This window comes from Zootoca vivipara, chromosome 3 (assembly GCF_965207765.1).
Source record: "Zootoca vivipara chromosome 3, rZooViv2.hap1.1, whole genome shotgun sequence".
Lineage (NCBI taxonomy): Eukaryota > Metazoa > Chordata > Lepidosauria > Squamata > Lacertidae > Zootoca > Zootoca vivipara.
This window is the reverse complement of record NC_142586.1, coordinates 77,576,117-77,596,857: the sequence shown is the minus strand read 5'-3', so window position 1 is coordinate 77,596,857 and position 20,741 is coordinate 77,576,117. Positions and strand designations below refer to the sequence as shown.

Below are 20,741 nucleotides of genomic sequence, written 5' to 3'. Positions count from 1 at the left end.
ATTCACTAAATCATTGCAACAATAAGCATTTGTCAGATTGAAACCATGCTGAAGCAGTAAACCTTTCAGTGGCAAGAAAAGTAACAAGGCAGGGGTCGTTTCCTTGTTAGTTTTATTAAAAATGACTTGGAGAAAGGCCCTTCCCAAATGATTTGTGTTCTTTATCAGAGAAATGTTTCATACCATTTTCTTTTTCAAATATGGGCATATCCAATGCATGCCCTCAGAAGATTGCTACTTGCAAAATATAATATGGTCTAAATAAATTTATTTATTTATTTATTTAAATTGTCCAGTAGCACCTTAGAGACCAACTAAGTTTGTTCTGGGTATAAGCTTTTGTGTGCATGCACACTTCTTCAGATATCTGAACCAACACGGCTACCTACCTGAATATAATATGGTGTTGAGTTCACAGACTTCATCTCTTGGGTTTGCTATCTAATGCTGGATCTCAGCAAAGTTTATATGGGGCTCCTTTTATCTGAGTCACAATTTTAATTGTTTATTCCAACGATAAGTCCAACTCCAGTGTTGGTTGTTGTTATTCCAACATTGCAATTGGGACTTGTGTTGTACATTAAAACATCCCACTCAGTAGTAGTGATACAAGTATAAATAGCATTGGTGTTAAGGTTGCGGTAAAAATATGAGGTTGGAGCCAGACTAAATTAGCTGCACATAGCTCCCACTAAAATCAGTGGGACACTACACACTACTTAGTCGGGATTAACCTTTCACATTAATTCCAATGGGGCCCAAATTAAACTAGCACAGATTGAACACAGGATTTTAAAGCATAGGATAGGACTATTACTCTTTAAAATTATGAAAAGTCACAGCTAGGTTCAGTGGGGCCTTAGGTATGGATTGGGAAGGGAGAGTCTTTTCAAAATGGAGTCAGCTAAATGCCCTGCATTTTGAAGGACAATCACACATTGCACAAATCACACACAAATTAGACATATACGGTAGTCCCAAGGCACATACAGATTGTCCATGAAACCAAACTTCTCAATGACACACTGCCTTTCTGTCCTTATCTGTAAACTTGCTAAGAGTCTCTAAATCCAGTCTTTGGAAGATGCCATCGAATTTAATGACTTTAATGACTAGGCAAAATTACCCAAACCTCTGTGGTCAAAGTCACAAGATGGACCTTTTTCTGAGTTATTTTCTCCTGTGGTTCCATCCAATGCAGCCCTCTTAGTCTGCAATCCTTCACCCGCTTACCTGAGAATAAGTCCCATTGAACTCTTGAGTAGACATGCCTACAATCACACAGTTAGTTAAAGGGAATCTCCTGGAAGTCACAGCAGTACTGGTAAAGGCAGAATCAGCAAGGACAAGAAGACAAGCTTAACATTCTTGTTCTGTGATGAAGCAATAGGGCCCCTTTCTGGCCCATATATAACTGGGTTTAATATAAGGAAGACTGAAACCACTATAGAACAGCTGTAGTTATTGACAGTCTGTCTGCTTCTAATTACAAGGCTACTTGAGTCTCAAATCTGATCCTAGTCACTCAGAAGCAATTATAACACCTCAACCTTGTTAGAGGTTTTCATTTTTCTGCTATGTCAGGCTCCAAGTGTTTTAACTCTTTCTGTGTTTAGAGAGAGGAAAAAGGAACAAAAATATAAAGTTGGGAACAAAAAGCAGAAAGCCCTAATGGCCTGCCTGCCATTAGGCATAAATTCAACTTCTTGCTACATTTAAAAGAAGTCAAATATTTAGTTGGCTCCTTTTCTAAAGATCTGTAACTCCGAGTTAAGCAATCTCAATGTTTCACTTACATTTGAATTGCCATTCAGCCTTGGCTCTGCTCAAACCAATTCTGCTGCTCCCTTGGGGTGGCTATCTAATTCTATGCACTCTATAAATCTTCATGTTCAGCATATAGTATTCATATAATAACTAGAGCACTAGGCGCAGGTATTTCAAACCTATCTGCACTGAATTAAAGCCTATTAGCCAATGCTTGTCACATTTCATATCTTTAAACGAATACTCTTTTTCAGTTATCAGAACAGACAGTCTTGCAGAGTAAGTTCACCATCCAACCACCTTTGATTAACCCTCCACTAACGAGAAAAAATGCTGGTTTTTTTTAAAAAAAGAATAAAACCTGCAGCTGGGACTGGGAGAACAGTATTTTCTATGAGTAGATATTTCCTTTTTGGTAACACAGTGAATAATACTTTACAAATTAATAATGTATTAAGGAATCCCAAGATGTTTTATGGATGGATTATGGATGATACAGCTTCCTGAGCACATTAATGTACGCACCATCAAAAATATAATCGGATACCTCTTATGCTTTTGATTGCTACCAAAAAATAACTCATACAGGTTAGAATGCCACCAAAATAAGCTTTGAGTAAGAATAAAAATGATGAATGAAGCACGGTGTGCCCCCTTTAAAGCAGTTAATGAGTTGTTAAGCATCCTTGAATCTATGGCTGCAGAATCTATGGCTGCTATTCAGAAGACTTCTTTCTTCTTTGGCGATCACTCGGAGCTGAGTAAGAGTCACTTACAGACTCACTGTTAAGACCATTTTCATGGAAGACAAATGGTCTTAACAGTGAGTCTGTAAATGATTGTGGAGTATGATTCTGGATCCACATGTCCTTCCATAGTGGGGACATAGGTTTCTGGGCAGGAGTTGATCATGATGAGGGTTTGCCAAACGTGCCTTCCTCTTAGCTCATATCTCCTTTTTGCCCTGAGTTTGTGCTTCTTCAAAGTCCACCACACCTTTGGTAAAGGCTGTTCTCCAGTTGAAGCACTCACAGGCCAGTGTTTCCCAGTTATCAGTGTTATACTACATTTTGTAGATTTGCCTTGAGAGCTTCTTTAAACCTCTTTTGTTGGTCACTGGTATTTCGCTTTCCATTTTTAAGTTGGGAATAGAGTAGTTGCTTTGGAAGACAACATGACCTGTCCAACGAAGTTGATGTTGGAAGAATCATTGCTTTGACACTGGTGATCTTTGCTTCTTCCAGTACACTGGCATTAGTTCACCTATTTTCCCAAGTGATGTGTTAAAATTTTCAGAGACACCGTTGATGGAATCTTTCAAGGAGTTGGAGATGGCATTTATAAGTGGTCCATGTTTCACAAGTGTACAGTAAAGTTGGTAGTCCAATAGCTTTGTAAACGAGCATTTTGTGAATGTAATGATAAACTAGGTTATCATGTGAATAAGTGCCAGGCTCATACCCTCCCCCTCCCAGAAGCTTTTGCTTCTCTTGTTAATTAACTGTTTTGCAATACAGTGGACCCTCTGGATACGAATGTTATTTGTTCCAGGGGTCCGTACATATCCTGAAAAATCCGCAAGTAGAGGCTCTGCTTGCGCTGCGAAACCTGGAAGAATACACTTCTGGGTTTGCCGTGATCGCAACCCAAAAGTAATGGGTTACCCAAAAAAAAAAAAAAAAAAAAAAAGTAAAAAAAAAGTAAAAAGTAAAAGTAAAAAAAAAAGTAATGGGTTACCCAAAGGTAACGTAACCCTAGGGTCCAGGGTTTATCCAAACTCAGACAACCTGTGGTTAGTCTTTTTTAAAAAAGATTTTTATTGAAGTACGAGAATTTTTACATACATTATATTCTCTCCTTCCAATGTTTAATTTCCCGTACCATTTTCCCTTTCCCTTCCTACCCCCTCCCTCATCCATAATCCATTGGAAGGGTTCAAACAGTTGTCCTCAGCCACGGGCACAATGTCTTTAATTTCCACTGAATGTCTTCTGGTCCAGTAGTTGTTATCCATTGAAGACAGGGGTTCCATCTGGTCCTTATCACAGTAGACTTGGCCTTCCATGTTATATCCTGTGAGGTTACTGCCACGATGTCTGACTGAATAAATTCAAACAGATAATTAGTCCAGACCTCTACTGTCTTACCTGTGGTTAGTCTTAGCTATGGCTTATTGAAACAAACCAACATCAGAATTTAGTCTACCTAATTGGCTTGTTTTAGTCACCATAGTTAAAACCAGAATTTAAGGTTCAGACATAACACTAAACTGGGGTTTATTTAAAAGCAGAAGTAAAAGCTTTGTACCTCCTCCATGTGCCAGAGCCAGAGTAAGAGCCAAATGGATCTAGTCCATGATATTTGCATCAAGCATTTCTTCTATGGGCAGGGAAAGTAACAGTGGGATTCCTCCCATTTTATTCTCACAACTGAACCTGTGTGGTAGGTTAGGTTGTCATTCATGGATGTGTCTGTTGTCATTCATAGATGATTGCATTATACTTTAAACTTAGGATCCTTCCTATTTTAGCAGCGGATAATATGCAGTCTTTTGTCAAATTACCACAGTATTTTCCCTGCTTTGTTGTCTGCAGCTCACCATCAGCTATATTGAAACAATGATGGCTACTCCTGATCGCCAGCAGCACCTGAAGCGCCAATATTGTTTTGAATGTGACTGCCTTATGTGCCATTCACAAAGCAAGGTGAGGTGTCTGAGCCCACCTCTGGGCAGCGCAATAAATACACAGTTTCCTTCCTTTCTGATGGTACCCTTGGGGTCTAACTGCAAATGGCCCTTGTCCTTGTATCTGCTTTTATTCTGAAAAAATACCCATATGAATGAAAGAATAGTAATAAATAAGTATCAGTTCAAAGGATGAGACTATGGGTGGACTCTTCTGCTGACTTTCAGGGGCTGGTGTTTCTTATCGCCTTTAAGAAATAAAGAAATGAACAGATTTTATTTCGTCCAACATATCCATAAAAAGAGGAATTGTAATTTATACTAATCCAAAGTTAGATCTGAAATCATTATTTAAGGATGAAAAATGCAGAATTATAGGAGTGCAAATAATACAGTATATGAAAGAGAGAAAATAATTGTAATAGGAATCTACGCCCCAAATTGAAAGTAAGGTAGAATTTTACAAATTACTGCAGGAAAGATTATTGGATTGTAGTAATGAAAATATAGCACTACTAGGCGATTTCAGTAGAGTAACTAGATAGAGCAGTGAGAGAGAAAGAATAACAGACAAAGCCACAATGAGGTGGTGGGAAGTCACTTGTGAAGAAATACAAGTGTCTGGTCTATATATGTGCACAGTATATGTAAAAGAAAAGAAAAGAAAGGACTGAATATGTATATGAATAACCAATGAAATATCTAATAAATAGCATTTTAAAAAGAAAGAAAGAAATGAAATGAAATCCACATATTTGGAACCCCAGCCCTTGGAGTTACTCACATTACATTCATTAAGTCTTGTCACAAGGTATATTTTCCACTAATGAAAAGTAAACAGTGCTCTAATTCTTCCTATAGACTCTTCTGCATAGGCTTACGGTTCCACTTTAGTTGCTTTTCTTCTCTCTCTCTTTACAGAAGAAGATTTAATTGGTCTAGTGATAAATTCCCTTGCAAGCTATCTTGCAGGCTTTGGTAATGCTGCTTTATCAAGAGAAAATTAAGGGCCACATGCCCAGTACTGTCATTAGTCCCTCAGACGAGTTCTAATCTGAAGTTCTTCTGTTTTTCATTTGGTAACTATTTTTTAAATTTTAAAATCATTCCTAGACTGCTTTTCATTTCAAGTCAAAATCTCAAGGTTGTATACAACTGTAAAAAAAGAACCCCACAACCCAACAGCCATATGCTTCTTGGTAGAATAGCACAGTAAAATAGCATATTGAAACATCGGCAGCAGAATCCAGAGACAATAAAAATACACCTCAGTGGTCAAGAAATGTCTGTGCATCCACCATTGGCAAAACCATGGCAATGTCTGTCATATAGCAGAGGGGAAAACATTCCATAATGTTGTGGCACAATTAATAGGCATCCTCAAAAGGTCTTAGTGACCTAGCGGGTCTATATGGAAGAAGATGTTCCTTCTGATAACCTGACCTCAAGTTGTTTAGGGCTTTATATATTAACTAGTCTCATTCAGCCCGTTAAGAAAACGGGCGCTAGAGGTGCGACGGGGCCGCAGCCTTCCCTCCCTTTCTGCGCTCGGCCACGGGGCGCGCCGGAAACGCAATTAAACAAAGCGCTCTCCCGTCGTGTCCCGCAGCCGAGTGCAGAGAGGGAAGGCCGCGGCCCCGCCGCTCCTCCCACGGGCCAGGTAGGGTTGTCAGGAGGCGGAGGCGGTGGACCAAGATGGCGGCATCGGGCTCCGGGGCCGCGGCGGCGGCGGGACCGGGCTCCCGCCGCCGTGGCCCCGGAGCCCGATGCCACCATCTTGGTCCGCTGCTGCAGGGGGGCGGGAGGCAGAGGGTTGAGGGGGGGAGAGAACGCGTGTGTGTGTGTACGTCCCACCTCTTCGTCCAGTCCCTGTGTCCGTGGGGCACATGCGCACTAGCGCGGACACAGGGACTGGACGCAGAGACACAGGGACTTTATTATATAGGATAACAAGACCTTAAATGTCACTTGGTAGCAAACTGGCAGCCAGTGTAGACCTGTCAGTACAAGTGTTGTGTACATATAGCCAGGCTCTCCACTCGGCAGCCTGGCGACTCCATTCTGCACCCACTGCAAGCTTTTAAACTAGGTTCAAGGGCAGCCCCACCCAGAGCACATTGCAGTAATCCATCCTTAAAGGCAACCCCTATTATCTCTGTGAATTTATTCCTATAACATGAATTTACTCAACCAAAGAATATTGACATCATACAGGAATTCCTGGTAAAATGCTGCAACCTATATATATTTCCCCTCCAGGAAGAATCCCTTTACAGTTTTTTTCCCTGGCTTTTAAAATCTATGGTCAGACCTAACTCCCTTGTGTTCATCTTGGTTTTTCCCTCTGTGTGCAACTACTGAGCTGTATTGATACAATTACAGTGATTTCTTTTTTACAAACTGTTACTCCATAGGCCATGGATTTCATAAAGCTGTCAGTTATTCTCTCAGTATGCAATATGTTGGGCCTGAACTCTCTTCTTTACACTGATAACAGATTTATTTTCGTCCTTCACTGGCTCCTGGCCAGTCCTTGTGCTGAATAATTGTATGAGTGAGTGCACACTTGTGGCTATTGAAAAATCAGTTTGTAACTAATTTCCTATCACAGCTGTTTTCTGATAATTATCAGAAGATGATTAGTGCTTTTTTATTTGTTTCACGTGTAATTACTACCCAAGGCATATTTTGGAGGAGTTTTGTGCAAGCAATCTATGTTAAAGTACAATATTGTTTGATTAAGTATTTTAATATATAATTATTGGTGCAAAGTGATTAACCTGAGAGCACCATAGCTTATTTAGCTATAGCTGTGTTTGCAGCACAATCTGAGGCATGCTCACTTAGCAAGTCCCACCGGGGTTGCGTTCAGACAGCACTTAATTCAATTTTCCTGGTGGTTCCTTCTCTGATAATATCCAAATTTTGTGTGATCTTTCCCATGACATAAATGCTGCGTCTGAAAAATCTAGTAGGAACTAATGGAAGTTTAGAGTTTCATGCAGATTTTCAAATCCCATTAGCAGATATAGGGAGAAGATGCAAGACCAGCTATTTGCTCACAACTAGCCACTAGCAAGGAGGTGATGAGACAGCAGTGCTTACCCAATGTCCCATCACTGGTGACACTGGAGCTTACTAAGACGGGGGAGGGGCTCAGTCAGTGCAGTGCAAACACCCCAGCAGAAACATCAAATTAGCTGTGGCAGTACATTTGGGTCATGGCAACATAGAATCTTAGAGTTGGAAGGAACCCAAGGGTCATCTGGTCCAGCCCCCGGCAATGCAGGAATCTCAGCTAAAGCATCCATGACAGATGGCCATCCAGCCTCTGTGTAAAAACCTCCAAGAATCCAACATAACTGCTGTCTTGTCCCTTTGCCTCTCAATAAGTCACGACATTGCCAGCGATGGGAGATCAGGTAAGCACCCCTGCCTCATTGACTGCTCCCACAACTAGTCCAACTAAGAAACAGCCCAAATGGGCTGCAGATGGGTACGGATGGGCTGACGAGAAGCTGCAAGTTTCTAGTCTCTTCACCTCACAAGGAGTCATGGAAAGGGCAGGATGCAGAGCAAGGGAGGATAAGGAACTGGTAGGGAATTGCCTGCTTTCCCCCACGATGAGCAGGGCTTCCTTGGTCTGATGGGAAGACAGGAAAGGTGTGCAGCCTGTGCTTCTGAAGGAAGGAAGCAGCAGCTGCCCTATACTCTGCAGAGTGTGGGGCCCTGGAAACTGTGGCAGTTGATGTATGTGAAAATGGGAGGGAACAGAGTTATGAATGAAGATATATGAAGCTGGCATGGACAGGAGAAAGGATGATTTGTTCATCCTTACAATTACCGTTGAAAGCAAGTGGTGTGATCCAATAAGCACTGCACAGTTCTTATTGTTGCATAGGGATGTTTGAAAACATGCAGAATGGTGCAGATGATAGGGAATGTACTTCAATCTGTGCCACTTGCCCCAAATTCTTGCTTGGGGCCTGGTGTCCATAGAATTGTAGAATTGGAAGGGATCCTGAGAATCATCTCGTCCAACTCCCTGCATGCAGCATAGTGGAATATCCACTCAGGTGGATAGCTCAGTTGGTTAGAGCGTGGTGCTGATAATGCCAAGGTTGCAGGTTTGATCCCTGTATGGGACAGCTATTATGCTGCTGCTGTTGTTTTATGTATTTATTTATACCCTACCCTTTTCCCTGATGGAACAGAAGGTGGCTGTTGCCATCTATATCCAAAGGACCCCATGTGTCACTCACTTTCAGTGGCAGTAGTTGTCACATAGTTACACCAAACACAATGGCCTAATCTGGTCACAGGAACCTATGCCAGTGGGGTGAGGTGAGAACAGACCTTTTTTTCTGAAACAGTTTCCCTTCCCCCTGGAATTTTCATATATTTGCTTAGCATTTTAAGAATGTCTCCTACCAAAAAGTACTGCTGCTGAATTTCTGTATCAGTTATCCTTTTATAGTAAAATTAAAGCAAAACCAACACCGCTGCAATGATGCTCATAAAATTAAAATGCTAGATTTAACAGCACCTCCCACATGTTTGGGTAAGTTCTCTGTTTACTTGGTTTACATTTTACCAGCCCAGAAATTTCAGGTTAAATCTAATGTTTTAAAAATATTTTTGTAATTATTAGTCTGTCCATCCAGCAGCGCGCCCCATAAAATCTCATACGTTAAATAGTAGGTTGTCATATTTTGCCTTCGTAGCACTGCAGCTGGAGAGAAATTCTACAGGAGGTTTCTTTTTCCCTAGAACTTTCTCTGCTAACGTACCTTACAAATAGCATTAGGAAAAAATTACAAATGCTAAGCTGGCAAAGGAATACTTTGTTTTGTCTTCAGGTAAGTATTAAATGCCTACATTCTACAAGCATTACCTCCACAGAGAAAATTATGGTATCGTCTTTCATAGAATGTATAAGTCATCAGCATCAATTTAGAAATCTACCCCTTGAATATCTGCTATTCCTATTTGAGATAATGAGCCACTATATCAACAAACTCATATGTGTAAAAAAAAGAAAAAGACCTGTCACATTTTGTAATGTCTGGCAGTCTAGTTCACGAGTGCAGAATTAATAAAGCACAGTAGTCTCCTGTGAGCGATGCAAAATTCTGCACATGGTTTTCTTTGAGAGCCTATATTAGTAGGAAATGTATAGATTACAGCTTTAGTGTCACCCACTTCAGCCATATCTTTAAGGTTATTACTTCTGTATCCAAAACTGAAAACTAACAGAAGCTCTGTACTTGCTAGCAATCAGCTTTTGCTCCTGCAGTATCCTTGGTTTGTGGTATTGTTTGGTACATACACTGCTACAGGTAATATTTTATGATGTAGGGGGGGAAATGCATGCTCATAAGCTGAAACCCTAGCATTGATCTATCTTGAATTAGTGCATTAATTTGCAGTGTTAAGATTACATTATATGAGTGGCAAATATTTTAAACAGGGACTGCTCAGAAGCTGGTCAAGGCACTGAAGATTTAGAACAGTGGTTCCCAACCCCTTTTTGGCCACCTAAGCATCTCTAAAATTCTGATGCCCCCCACTCCCCATGCCATATTCAGGGGCGTAAGAAGATAGGGGCAGTAGGAGCGGGCTGCCCCAAGCGGCGAGCTCCAAGGGGCGCCATCGTGGGCGCCCGCCCCGCCCCCAAGACACGCACCCCGCCCCCGGAACGTGTGCCATGCCCCTCCATGAGGCGTGCCACACCCCCGGAACGCGCATCGTGCCCCCCGGGAGGCGTGCCACAGCCCTCTGGGTGGCACGCCATGGCCCTCCAGGAGGCGCGCCCCGCCTCCAGAATGCATGCCCCGCCCCCAGAACATGCACCCCGCCCCTCCGGGAGGCACACGCTGCCCCCAGAACGGGTGCCAGCCCCGCCCCCGGTGCCGGAGCATGAAGCTCCACCACTGGTATTATTATTATTATTATTATTATTATTATTATTATTATTATTATTATTAAAAGAGTGAACTCCTATTCACGTAGAGGAAGCCTAAAAGACCATTCACTGTTAATATCACATTCTTGAATTGCTCCCCTTAAAATCAAATTGCCCCCCTGTGGGGCATGTGCCCCACATTGGGCTACTGATCCCAATTCAGGGTGTTAGTACTGGTGTCCAAAGCCCTAAACAGTTTGGGATCCAAGTAGCTAAGGGAGCAATTCCCCATCATCAACCATCTTAGGCCCTATGACTGAGAGATGGATTGAGAGCCAGTGCTGTGTAGAGGTTAGCGTGTCAGACCAGGACCTGGGAGACGAGGTTTCAAATTCTCACTTGCCCATGAAGCTCACTGGACGACCTTGGGCCAATAGAGGCCTCTCGGCCTAACCCACCTTTCCACCCAGCTGTAAAAACTTATCAAAACAGAAATGTCTTCAATCCTTTCCAGAAATTACAAATAGTGGGCAGCTGTTGTATCTCAACAGGGGCAGTAATTCTGTGGTGACATGGCTGTTGCGGACAGCCAAGTTAGTTTTGTTGTTAAATTTCAAGAGGCCTCATTGCCTTCTTTGTATTTCAGAGTAGCCAAGGGTAGATGCAATACAGTGGTACCTCTACTTACGAATTTAATGCATTCCAAACACACATTTGTAAGTTGAAATAATTTGTAAGTCGAATCCCATAGGAATGCATTGGGAGAAAAAAAATTGTAAGTCGAAGCAACCCCATCTAAAAATTTGTAAGTAGAAAAAATCCTATCTAAACCGCTTCCAAGATGGCGGACGGAGCTCCATTTGTAAGTAGAAAAATTCGTAAGTAGAGTTATTTGTAAGTAGAGGTACCACTGTATTGTATTTTAGTCTGAAATGTCACTAAAAGCCCAGGAATCATGTCTAAGTTCTGGTTTTAATGGCCAGCTTGCCCCTTCAGCTTCCGGTTTCTAGGATTTACCCTGGTCAGCATTGAGTTCAGACCGAATGGCAGGCTTTGACAAATGAGACTGAGACCCCAGTGGTTATTTACCTTTCTTGGTTGCTGTACGGCTCTTTTCTCTGAGGGAGCTGTTCATAATATTTATGAACATGTCGAAGTGGGTTGTGATGCCATGGGGTCACAGAAAATAAAGCAGAGTTCACACAAATGAATGGGAACTCTGAGAAGTCTGCCAGAAATGTAGATTCAGAGACTACTGGAAAGGGGAAACTGGCATTAATATGGCATGACAATTTGGCAGGCTTAGTATGTTGAATTGCTGAAACAGGATTGGAATGCAACACTCTCCTGAGAGTCCAGTCTTGTAGTCATCTGAGAGGAACAGAATCTCATTACTCACAAAGCCAGGAGCCTAGAAAGAAATGTAAACCTTTTGGTAGATAATTTAAGCAGACTTTTTTCTCTTCCAAGAGAAGGACAAAATGTTAACTATTTGGGGCCAATTCCATCACACAATTACTTTACAGCTTTGTTGTTTTGTTTTCTGTCTATAGCCTTGCGAGGGAATAAATGCATACGAATCTACATCAGATAGCATCAGCTATTTCCACAAAATTAGTGTCTCAAAAGAAGCACAAAATCTCCATTGTCCCATGTAGCAGCCAAAATACCTTCATCAGGCCTTCATGAGACCTGTGAGACTCAGACCAGTGGCTTGACTGGAATTTGGTGGCTGGGCAGTGGAAACAAGCCCTAACACTTTATCATATCCTAGCTTGGGATGTCCATTATGCCAAAATGTAGCAATAGTTCATTATGCTAGAATTACAGCACTGGCTGTAGCTCAGTTTTAGAGAACATCCACTGCATGCAAAAGGCCTCAGGTTCAATCTCTCAAAATATCCAGGTAGGACTGGAAAGGGCTGGGAAAGACGTCTAGCAGAAACCCAGGAGAGACATTTGTCAGTGCTGAGACAGTACTGACCTAGATGGACGAATCGTCTTCCTCTGTACAAAGCAGCTTTTCTGTGCAAGTTGGCATAAGTAAGTAAGCCTCATTGATTTCAGAGAAACCAAACTTCCAGAAACACATGTACAGGACTGATGGCAGATTGTGATACTCTACACATCCTGAACATGAACAAAAATTAATAATGCACTATAAATGATTTCATAAAATCTATAATATACCATAGAAATGTCTATCATAGAAAATATAATTTTAACTACAAATCAGACTACACATCCTGTAGTCAATATGGCTAATCCTACCATGAATAGCTGTCAAAAGCCTATCATTAGGGTTGCCAGACTCAATAGAGGACAGGACTTCTGTGCCTTTAATTGCCCTGCTCTCTTTTGAGTCTGGAAACCTTAAAGAGAAACCAGAAGACCCTTTGCTTGGAAATTAAACAAAGGGTCTGCTGGTTTCTATTTAAGGTTTCCAGACTCAAAAGAGAGCAGGGCAATTAAAGGCACAGAAGTCCTGTCCACTATTGAGTCTGGCAACCCTACCTATCATATGCACACCTTTTATATATATGTTCCATTTGTTTCTTCTGATTAATTAGGTTTGTGCTGAAGCCCTTCACATGGTCCTTCTCCCTTCACATGGTCACTAAACATTGATGTTTCACAGGAAAAGGAATTAGGAGTCAAAAGAAAGTAGGTCCTCAGCAACTGGCTATCCCCCACTCCTCTTTGTTGTTGTTGTTGTTTAGTCTTTAGTCGTGTCCGACTCTTCGTGACCCCATGGACCATAGCACGCCAGGCACTCCTGTCTTGCACTGCCTCCCGCAGTTTGGTCAAACTCATGTTCGTAGCTTCGAGAACACTATCCAACCATCTTGTCCTCTGTCGTCCCCTTCTCCTAGTGCCCTCAATCTTTCCCAACATCAGGGTCTTTTCCAAGGATTCTTCTCTTCTCATGAGGTGGCCAAAGTATTGGAGCCTCAGCTTCACGTTCTGTCCTTCCAGGGAGCACTCAGGGCTGATTTCCTTCAGAATGGATAGGTTTGATCTTCTTGCAGTCCATGGGACTCTCAAGAGTCTCCTCCAGCACCATAATTCAAAAGCATCAATTCTTCGGCGATCAGCCTTCTTTATGGTCCAGCTCTCACTTCCATACATCACTACTGGGAAAACCATAGCTTTAACTATACGGACCTTTGTCGGCAAGGTGATGTCTCTGCTTTTTAAGATGCTGTCTAGGTTTGTCATTGCTTTTCTCCCAAGAAGCAGGCGTCTTTTAATTTTGTGACTGCTGTCACCATCTGCAGTGATCAAGGAGCCCAAGAAAGTAAAATCTCTCACTGCCTCCATTTCTTCCCCTTCTATTTGCCAGGAGGTGATGGGACCAGTGGCCATGATCTTGGTTTTTTTGATGTTGAGCTTCAGACCATATTTTGCGCTCTCCTCTTTCACCCTCATTAAAAGGTTCTTTAATTCCTCCTCGCTTTCTACCATCAAGGTTGTGTCATCTGCATATCTGAGGTTGTTGATATTTCTTCCGGCAATCTTAATTCCGGCTTGGGATTCATCTAGTCCAGCCTTTCGCATGATGAATTCTGCATATAAGTTAAATAAGCAGGGAGACAATATACAGCCTTGTCGTACTCCTTTCCCAATTTTGAACCACTCAGTTGTTCCATATCCAGTTCTAACTGTAGCTTCTTGTCCCACATAGAGATTTCTCAGGAGACAGATGAGGTGATCAGGCACTCCCATTTCTTTAAGAACTTGCCATAGTTTGCTGTGGTCGACACAGTCAAAGGATTTTGCATAGTCAATGAAACAGAAGTAGATGTTTTCCTGGAACTCTCTAGCTTTCTCCATAATCCAGCGCATGTTTGCTATTTGGTCTCTGGTTCCTCTGCCCTTTCGAAATCCAGCTTGCACTTCTGGGAGTTCTCGGTCCACATACTGCCTAAGCCTGCCTTGTAGAATTTTAAGCATAACCTTGCTAGCGTGTGAAATGAGCGGTAGTTGGAGCATTCTTTGGCACTGCCCTTCTTTGGAATTGGGATGTAGACTGATCTTCTCCAATCCTCTGGCCATTGCTGAGTTTTCCAAACTTGCTGGCATATTGGGTGTAGCACCTTAACAGCATCATCTTTTAAAATTTTAAATAGTTCAGCTGGAATATCATCACTTCCACTGGCCTTGTTATTAGCAGTGCTTTCTAAGGCCCATTTGACTTCACTCTCCAAGATGTCTGGCTCAAGGTCAGCAACCACACTACCTGGGGTGTACAAGACCTCCATATCTTTCTGGTATAATTCCTCTGTGTATTCTTGCCACCTCTTCTTGATGTCTTCTGCTTCTGTTAGGTCCTTACCACTTTTGTCCTTGATTATGGTAATCTTTGTACGAAATGTACAATTTTCTTGAACAGATCTCTGGTTTTCCCCATTCTATTGTTTTCCTCTATTCCTCTATTTCCTCCACGTTTCTCTTTGTTAGGTTCTTTAAAATTCTTTATGACCTTGTCCACAGTTTTCCATTTCTGGAAGGAATACGAAATTGAAGAGAGATATTATGATATTATGATCTGGTCATGCCACATACAGCAGCAGATTAGTATTTATAGCTTGTAGCAACACTTCATTTATAAATGGAAAAGGTTATTCTCACCACTTAGCAATTATAGATGCGGACACAAAGAGATCAAGCAGCTAGCTTCAGAACACACACACACACAGAGAGAGAGAGAGAGAGAGAGAGAAAAAAAAAAAACCTGGAAATTTCAGAATTCTTCTTTCATTTAACCTTTGAGGCACATTGTAGTCTCAGTTTTCACTAAAACCCTGGGCCATGGTGATTATATAACTGAGAACTTGCAAGTATTCGGGAAATGTAATAGTCACAGCATAAGCATCATTTTAGGACAGCTAAGAGTTCATTCCAAGAACTGCTTCTCTCAGCATCTTTGGGCTGATGTCCACTTGTGATACACAGGAAGTCAAATTCCAGATGAAACAGGTTTGTCAAGTAAAATCCAAATGTTACCGCTTTATGTGTTGTATGTTCCACTCCCATATCCAGGCATAAGTGTGACTCATGCCTTGACCAGATCATAATGTGATGCTGACTTTTTACTTGTTAAAAATCCTGCCTGAAGGACACCTGCTGGCTCAGCGTCTATTGTAACAATGTGAATCAACAACCACTTATTTATTTGGAGGAGAAAAATGAGTAAGCTGAGCTCCCGCCATGTACTTAGCTAATTAACATGGGAAGTCATGTATGGAAGGTAGTGTGAAAATGATGAGCTTTAATCTAAAGGGGAAACAAAGCATGGTCGAGCTGCAGCGCTATTCAGAATGAAATACAACCCATTTGGCTATGTAAATATTTTGGTAGAAGTATCAGACTTGAGATATGACTCAATTACATAAAGGTTATTAGAACAGTGAGAAATACATAGTTAGCATTTTCCTGGTTTGGCTGATTAGCTGAACACAGCTTACACAATAGAACAGCTCAATAGTCTGCTCAGATTGCTGTGAATGTTGCTTAAAAATGAATATTAAAACAATGAACAATGAATTTATTTTTACAGTTTTATAATCTGTTCCCATCTGTAGGTTTATTTGTTAAGGAAGAATGATGGGGTATGTGCAAATGTACTAAAATTAGGGGCGCTGGTGTGTGCATGTGCAGTAGCAGAATTAGATACATTTTGAAGTCAGCAGACAAATTCTTTTTAAGTGTAGCATTTTAAATTATACAGTGAAGAAAATTAAAATACTCTGGGTTTGCCATGTGCTTTGCAATCTTGCATCAAGTATGTCACACAAATTGTGGGAGAGCTGGGGTAAGTTTACAGTCCAATGTGTCTTAAATGGTCACAGGTCCTGTGGGTGAGGACTCAAAGAGGACTCTCTGTGAAACTTTGAAAAAAGGCCACTTCTAAATTGTCCTTCATTTATACATCAAATTACACAAGGTGCTTGAAAAGGCCTACACCTTTGTAACATTTTGTGGTAGATGTTATGTCTTGCAGCTTATGAGAGGTATACTCTTCTTTGTTCAGATGCGTCTTCTGCAGGTTAGCAGTGAGTGTGAGTGAAAGTATGTTCTGAAAGTGTGCATACTCCATAGTGTTCTGCCTTGGATACTTTTCACTGCTTGCTTTCGATGCCTCTCAAATTCTGTCCCCCGGTTATGAAATGTGGGTAATGGCTGATAATGCAGCTTGCAAAATTGAGTTCCTTAAATTTGAATTGAACTTGACACTTTAAATTTAGCCTGTGTTGGGAAAGGGATTTGATGCTCCCAGCCTTTAACTATAAAATGTGTGTCAAAGGGGGTAGGGGGGTAAAAACCAAATATAGATACCAGTGACCTACTGTAATATCTATAATAGAATCGGTGTCTTGGTAGGTTATGATGAGCAAAGGGAGGGGGGGATGCAAAAGCAGGCAGTACAAGGGTTAGTAAAGAGCTCTGAAGCCCCAAGTATACCTCAGGAGCAACAAGCTTGTCATTAGACAGCAGGTTCAGTCATAATGGTGGAAACAGATTAATAATTAATAAATGGAAAGGTTCAGGAAATTGGATGATTCAAGAACTCATTTGCATGCAAACTGTTTTAGGCACTGTCATTTAAAGACTGGAGGAACATCTACCAACAGTGGTCATTATTTACAGCAGAGAATAGTATGTAATGATTTGCTGAGCTCCGAGTGCTTCATGGTAATTAAAGTGCTGCACTGGCTCTATTAAACGCATCAGCAGAACCTAGACCTCCAAATTGCTTGTGGCCCAGCAATCTCAGCATCTCTGCATATCCGAGCTCTTAGTGACAGTGAAATCCTCTGCATTGCCTGGGGTAGGTGTTCTCCCTCCCTGCTTTTTATGGCTAGGTATAGGCAAGTATCAGGAAGAAAGCAGTCATTAGGAACTGGAGAAACTGAGTTCATTAATTAATACGGATTTAATAAAAAGAAATAAAAAACTGGATGTGTCTCGAAAGCCTGCAAGCAGATCATGAACGCAATGGTCTTCTCTTTTTGTGTACATCCGAGTAATTGGTATTCAGAAGCATGTATTCTCAAAACCTGTAGGCTCCATTTAGCTATGGTAGGCTCCATTTAGCTATGGTGGCTAAATGGAGCTACTGACAGACCCATGTTCCTTCCAGGAACCCCCTTATGTGAGCTAGTGGGCATCACCACATATTGTGGGAACTCATCTCATACTGTTAATTATGTGCTGCGCGAAGATCTGCTTCATTTGTCTGTGCTGAATCTACTACCCATTTCATGGGGGGACCCCAACTTCTAATATTTTAAGTAAGGGAGAAAAGGTCATCTACCTGCATAAACATTATGCACTTCTGTTACGCCTCCACTTAGAACTTCCCCCTTGGGATTGGGGGGGGGGGCTTTTTTCCAGCCTGGTGACTACATTTTCTCATAGGCAGCCTTCAAGGGCCAGCATGCTAGTTCTGGTTGGGGCAGGAGGCAAAAGTGGATGAGGCAATAGGTGCAACGCTTACCTTTGTAGAGTAGACTAAAAGGTAAAGTTAGGTCCAGTCACGTTCCAGTTAGGTCCAGTCACGGGCGACTCTGGGGTTGCGTGCTCATCTCGCTCTATAGGCCGAGGGAGCTGGCGTTTGTCCGCAGACAGCTTCCGGGTCATGTGGCCAGCATGACTAAGCCGCTTCTAGCGAACCAGAGCAGCGCATGGAAATGCCGTTTACCTTCTGCCGGTGCGGTACCTATTTATCTACTTGTACTTGACGTGCTTTCGAACTGCTAGGTTGGCAGGAGCTGGGACCGAGCAACGGGAGCTCACCCTGTCACGGGGATTCAAACCTTCTGATCGGCAAGCCCTAGGCTCTGTGGTTTAGACCACAGCTCCACCCGCGTCCCTATACAGAGTAGACTACATCCTGGCAATAAAAAACAGAGGTTTCTACATGCACAGTAAGGTCACTGTTATTTATTTCTACAGTTTTGATCCATATACTATCCACCTGCCTTCCATGTTGCAGGTCATTGATCTCTTCACAAGCGTACACATTCTCTCACCACTTCCTGCTTGGTCTGTTCCTTTTGAATAGGTTGTTGTTGTTTAGTCATTTAGTTGTGTCCAACTCTTCGTGACCCCATGGATCAGAGCACGCCAGGCACTCCTGTCTTCCGCAGTTTGGTCAAACTCATGTTTGTAGCTTCGAGAACACTGTCCAACCATCTCGTCCTCTGTCGTCCCCTTCCTTGTGCCCTCAATCTTTCCCAGCATCAGGGTCTTTCCCAGGGAGTCTTCTCATGAGGTGGCCAAATATTGGAGCCTCAGCTTCAGGAATGGATAGGTTTGATCTTCTTGCAGTCCATGGGACTCTCAAGAGTCTCCTCCAGCACCATAATTCAAAAGCATCAATTCTTCGGCAATCAGCCTTCTTTATGGTCCAGCTCTCACTTCCATACATCATTACTGGGAAAACCATAGCTTTAACTATACGGACCTTTGTCGGGAAGGTGAATAGATTTGTCCGCAAGGTGAATAGGTTGAATAGATTATAGTCCTCAATTTCTACATTCCAGTCACGAATTTCATCCCACCAGGTTTCAGTAAAGCCTGTTACATAATATTTGCCATCTTGTATTAAGAACTCAAATTCATATTGGTTATTTCCCAGACTCTGTACATTAGTCATTCCCCCCAGCTGTAGTTTCCTGTCCTCTAGCAGGTTTCTAGAGCACCACCTCAGTTTCCTGGGCATCAATGAAGCTTTGATCCCCAGTTCCAAGTGTTCCCCTGTCGTCTGTAATATTGTCTCCTTCCCCCTCAGGGTTTAGTTTAAAGCTCTCCTAATCGAGTTCACAATACTCTTAGCAAACACGTTCTTTTCAACTGCTGTAAGGTGCAACTCAGCAGTCCTTTCTCAAAGAAGTGGACAACGTGGTCCACGAAGCCAAACCTTTCCCGAAAACACCATCTCCGCAGCCATTGGTTTCCTTCCAGTATTCTCCTCTCTCTTTCTGGGCCACAACCTTCAGTAGGAAGGAGTGATGAAAAAACCCACCTGTGGTCCAAGAAGAACCTGTTATAATACCATAGCTTTGAAGATAAGATAAGATGAGATGTAATCTTAAATTAAGAATAGCCCTTTTTACATGTAAGATAAATTGTATTCTCTACATTTTGCTAAAAGGAAATTTGAAACATATATGTATTGTTTACCAAAAAGGAAAGAAAAAGTTAAAAAAATTCCTGAGGTAGTGAAGAATCTCATTAACTAGCTAACACAAATTACATAATTTTATGGAAATATACTGCAAAATGTCTTCTCCCTCTAAAGATTTCCAGGCCTGAACAAAAGGTGCTTTTTGTCTGGTGTATCATACACCATATTATTTTAATCCTAACACATTCATAAGATAACATCTCCCCTATTTAGCAACTTAATACTCTTAAAACTGCTGTGTAGAAGAGAGCTGCTCCATAAGATTATTATTTTAGTATTTCATTACAACGTATATGTATAAAAGAGATTACTTTCATATTAACAATGGCAGGACATGTTTGCTCAGAAGTAAATCTCACTGTACTCAACGGGAATAGTAAGCACATTCATGACGCAGCCTTAATCTGTGGAGGTTCATTCAGTTAACAAAAAGTTACATTTGCCTTATGATTCGGTGTTATAGAAATACGGCTTTTGGAGATTTAATTAATACAAAAGATATAATCCTCCTTTATGTGTCTCTTTACACATCCCAAAGAATGCTCTGGCATTCTTTTTGAGTGCATTGCTGAGATGATCCTCAGGGTCCCTTCCAACTCTATAATTCAACAGGGGTTGCTGAGTTGTAGTCTCCAGATGTTGGTAAACTACAACTCTCAGTCAACAAAATCCTTGTGTTAGAAGAAGCAAAAGGGTTAGTGCAAATGCAACAGGCTTCCCCCCACTCCTCTCCTTGTATGTGCCCCACACCATTCCAAAATAAGTTATCCTTTGTTTAATTTCCAAGCAAAGGGTCTGCTGGTTTCTCTTTAAGGTTTTCAGACTCAAAAGAGAGCAGGGCAATTAAAGGCACAGAAGTCCTGTCCTCTATTGAGTCTGGCAACCCTGGAAACACATTGCTATTGCTTCTGTTAAAGAAGGCTTAAGATCAACACATATCTGGGCAAAATTCTTACAGCACATATGCAGTGTAATTATAATGTTTCTAACAAGATTTAGGGCTCAGGTTTATGCTGAAATAAGCAAAATTATTTTATGATTTAATTTTAAGCCATGTTATTATTACTTGAAAATTTTGAGGGTTGTCTTAGTGCCTGTCTTCACAGGTACATCACAAGTATTTTTTGTTGTTGCTAGCAACACATACAGTACTTGCTTATAGATGGGAAAAATCCACTTACACTTACATA

General features: G+C 41.6%; 1 protein-coding gene across 14 annotated transcripts in view; it reads left to right on the top strand.

Moving 5' to 3' along the window:
* SMYD3 (SET and MYND domain containing 3) overlaps window positions 1–20,741 on the top strand; it is a 345,088-nt gene that overhangs the window by 272,752 nt on the left and 51,595 nt on the right. For all 14 annotated transcript variants that reach the window (XM_088666492.1, XM_035108332.3, XM_035108337.3 and 11 more), the window contains one exon: window positions 4,362–4,472. In XM_088666492.1, the coding sequence (XP_088522618.1) occupies window positions 4,362–4,472 (111 nt within the window). The remainder of the gene's footprint in view (window positions 1–4,361; window positions 4,473–20,741) is intronic.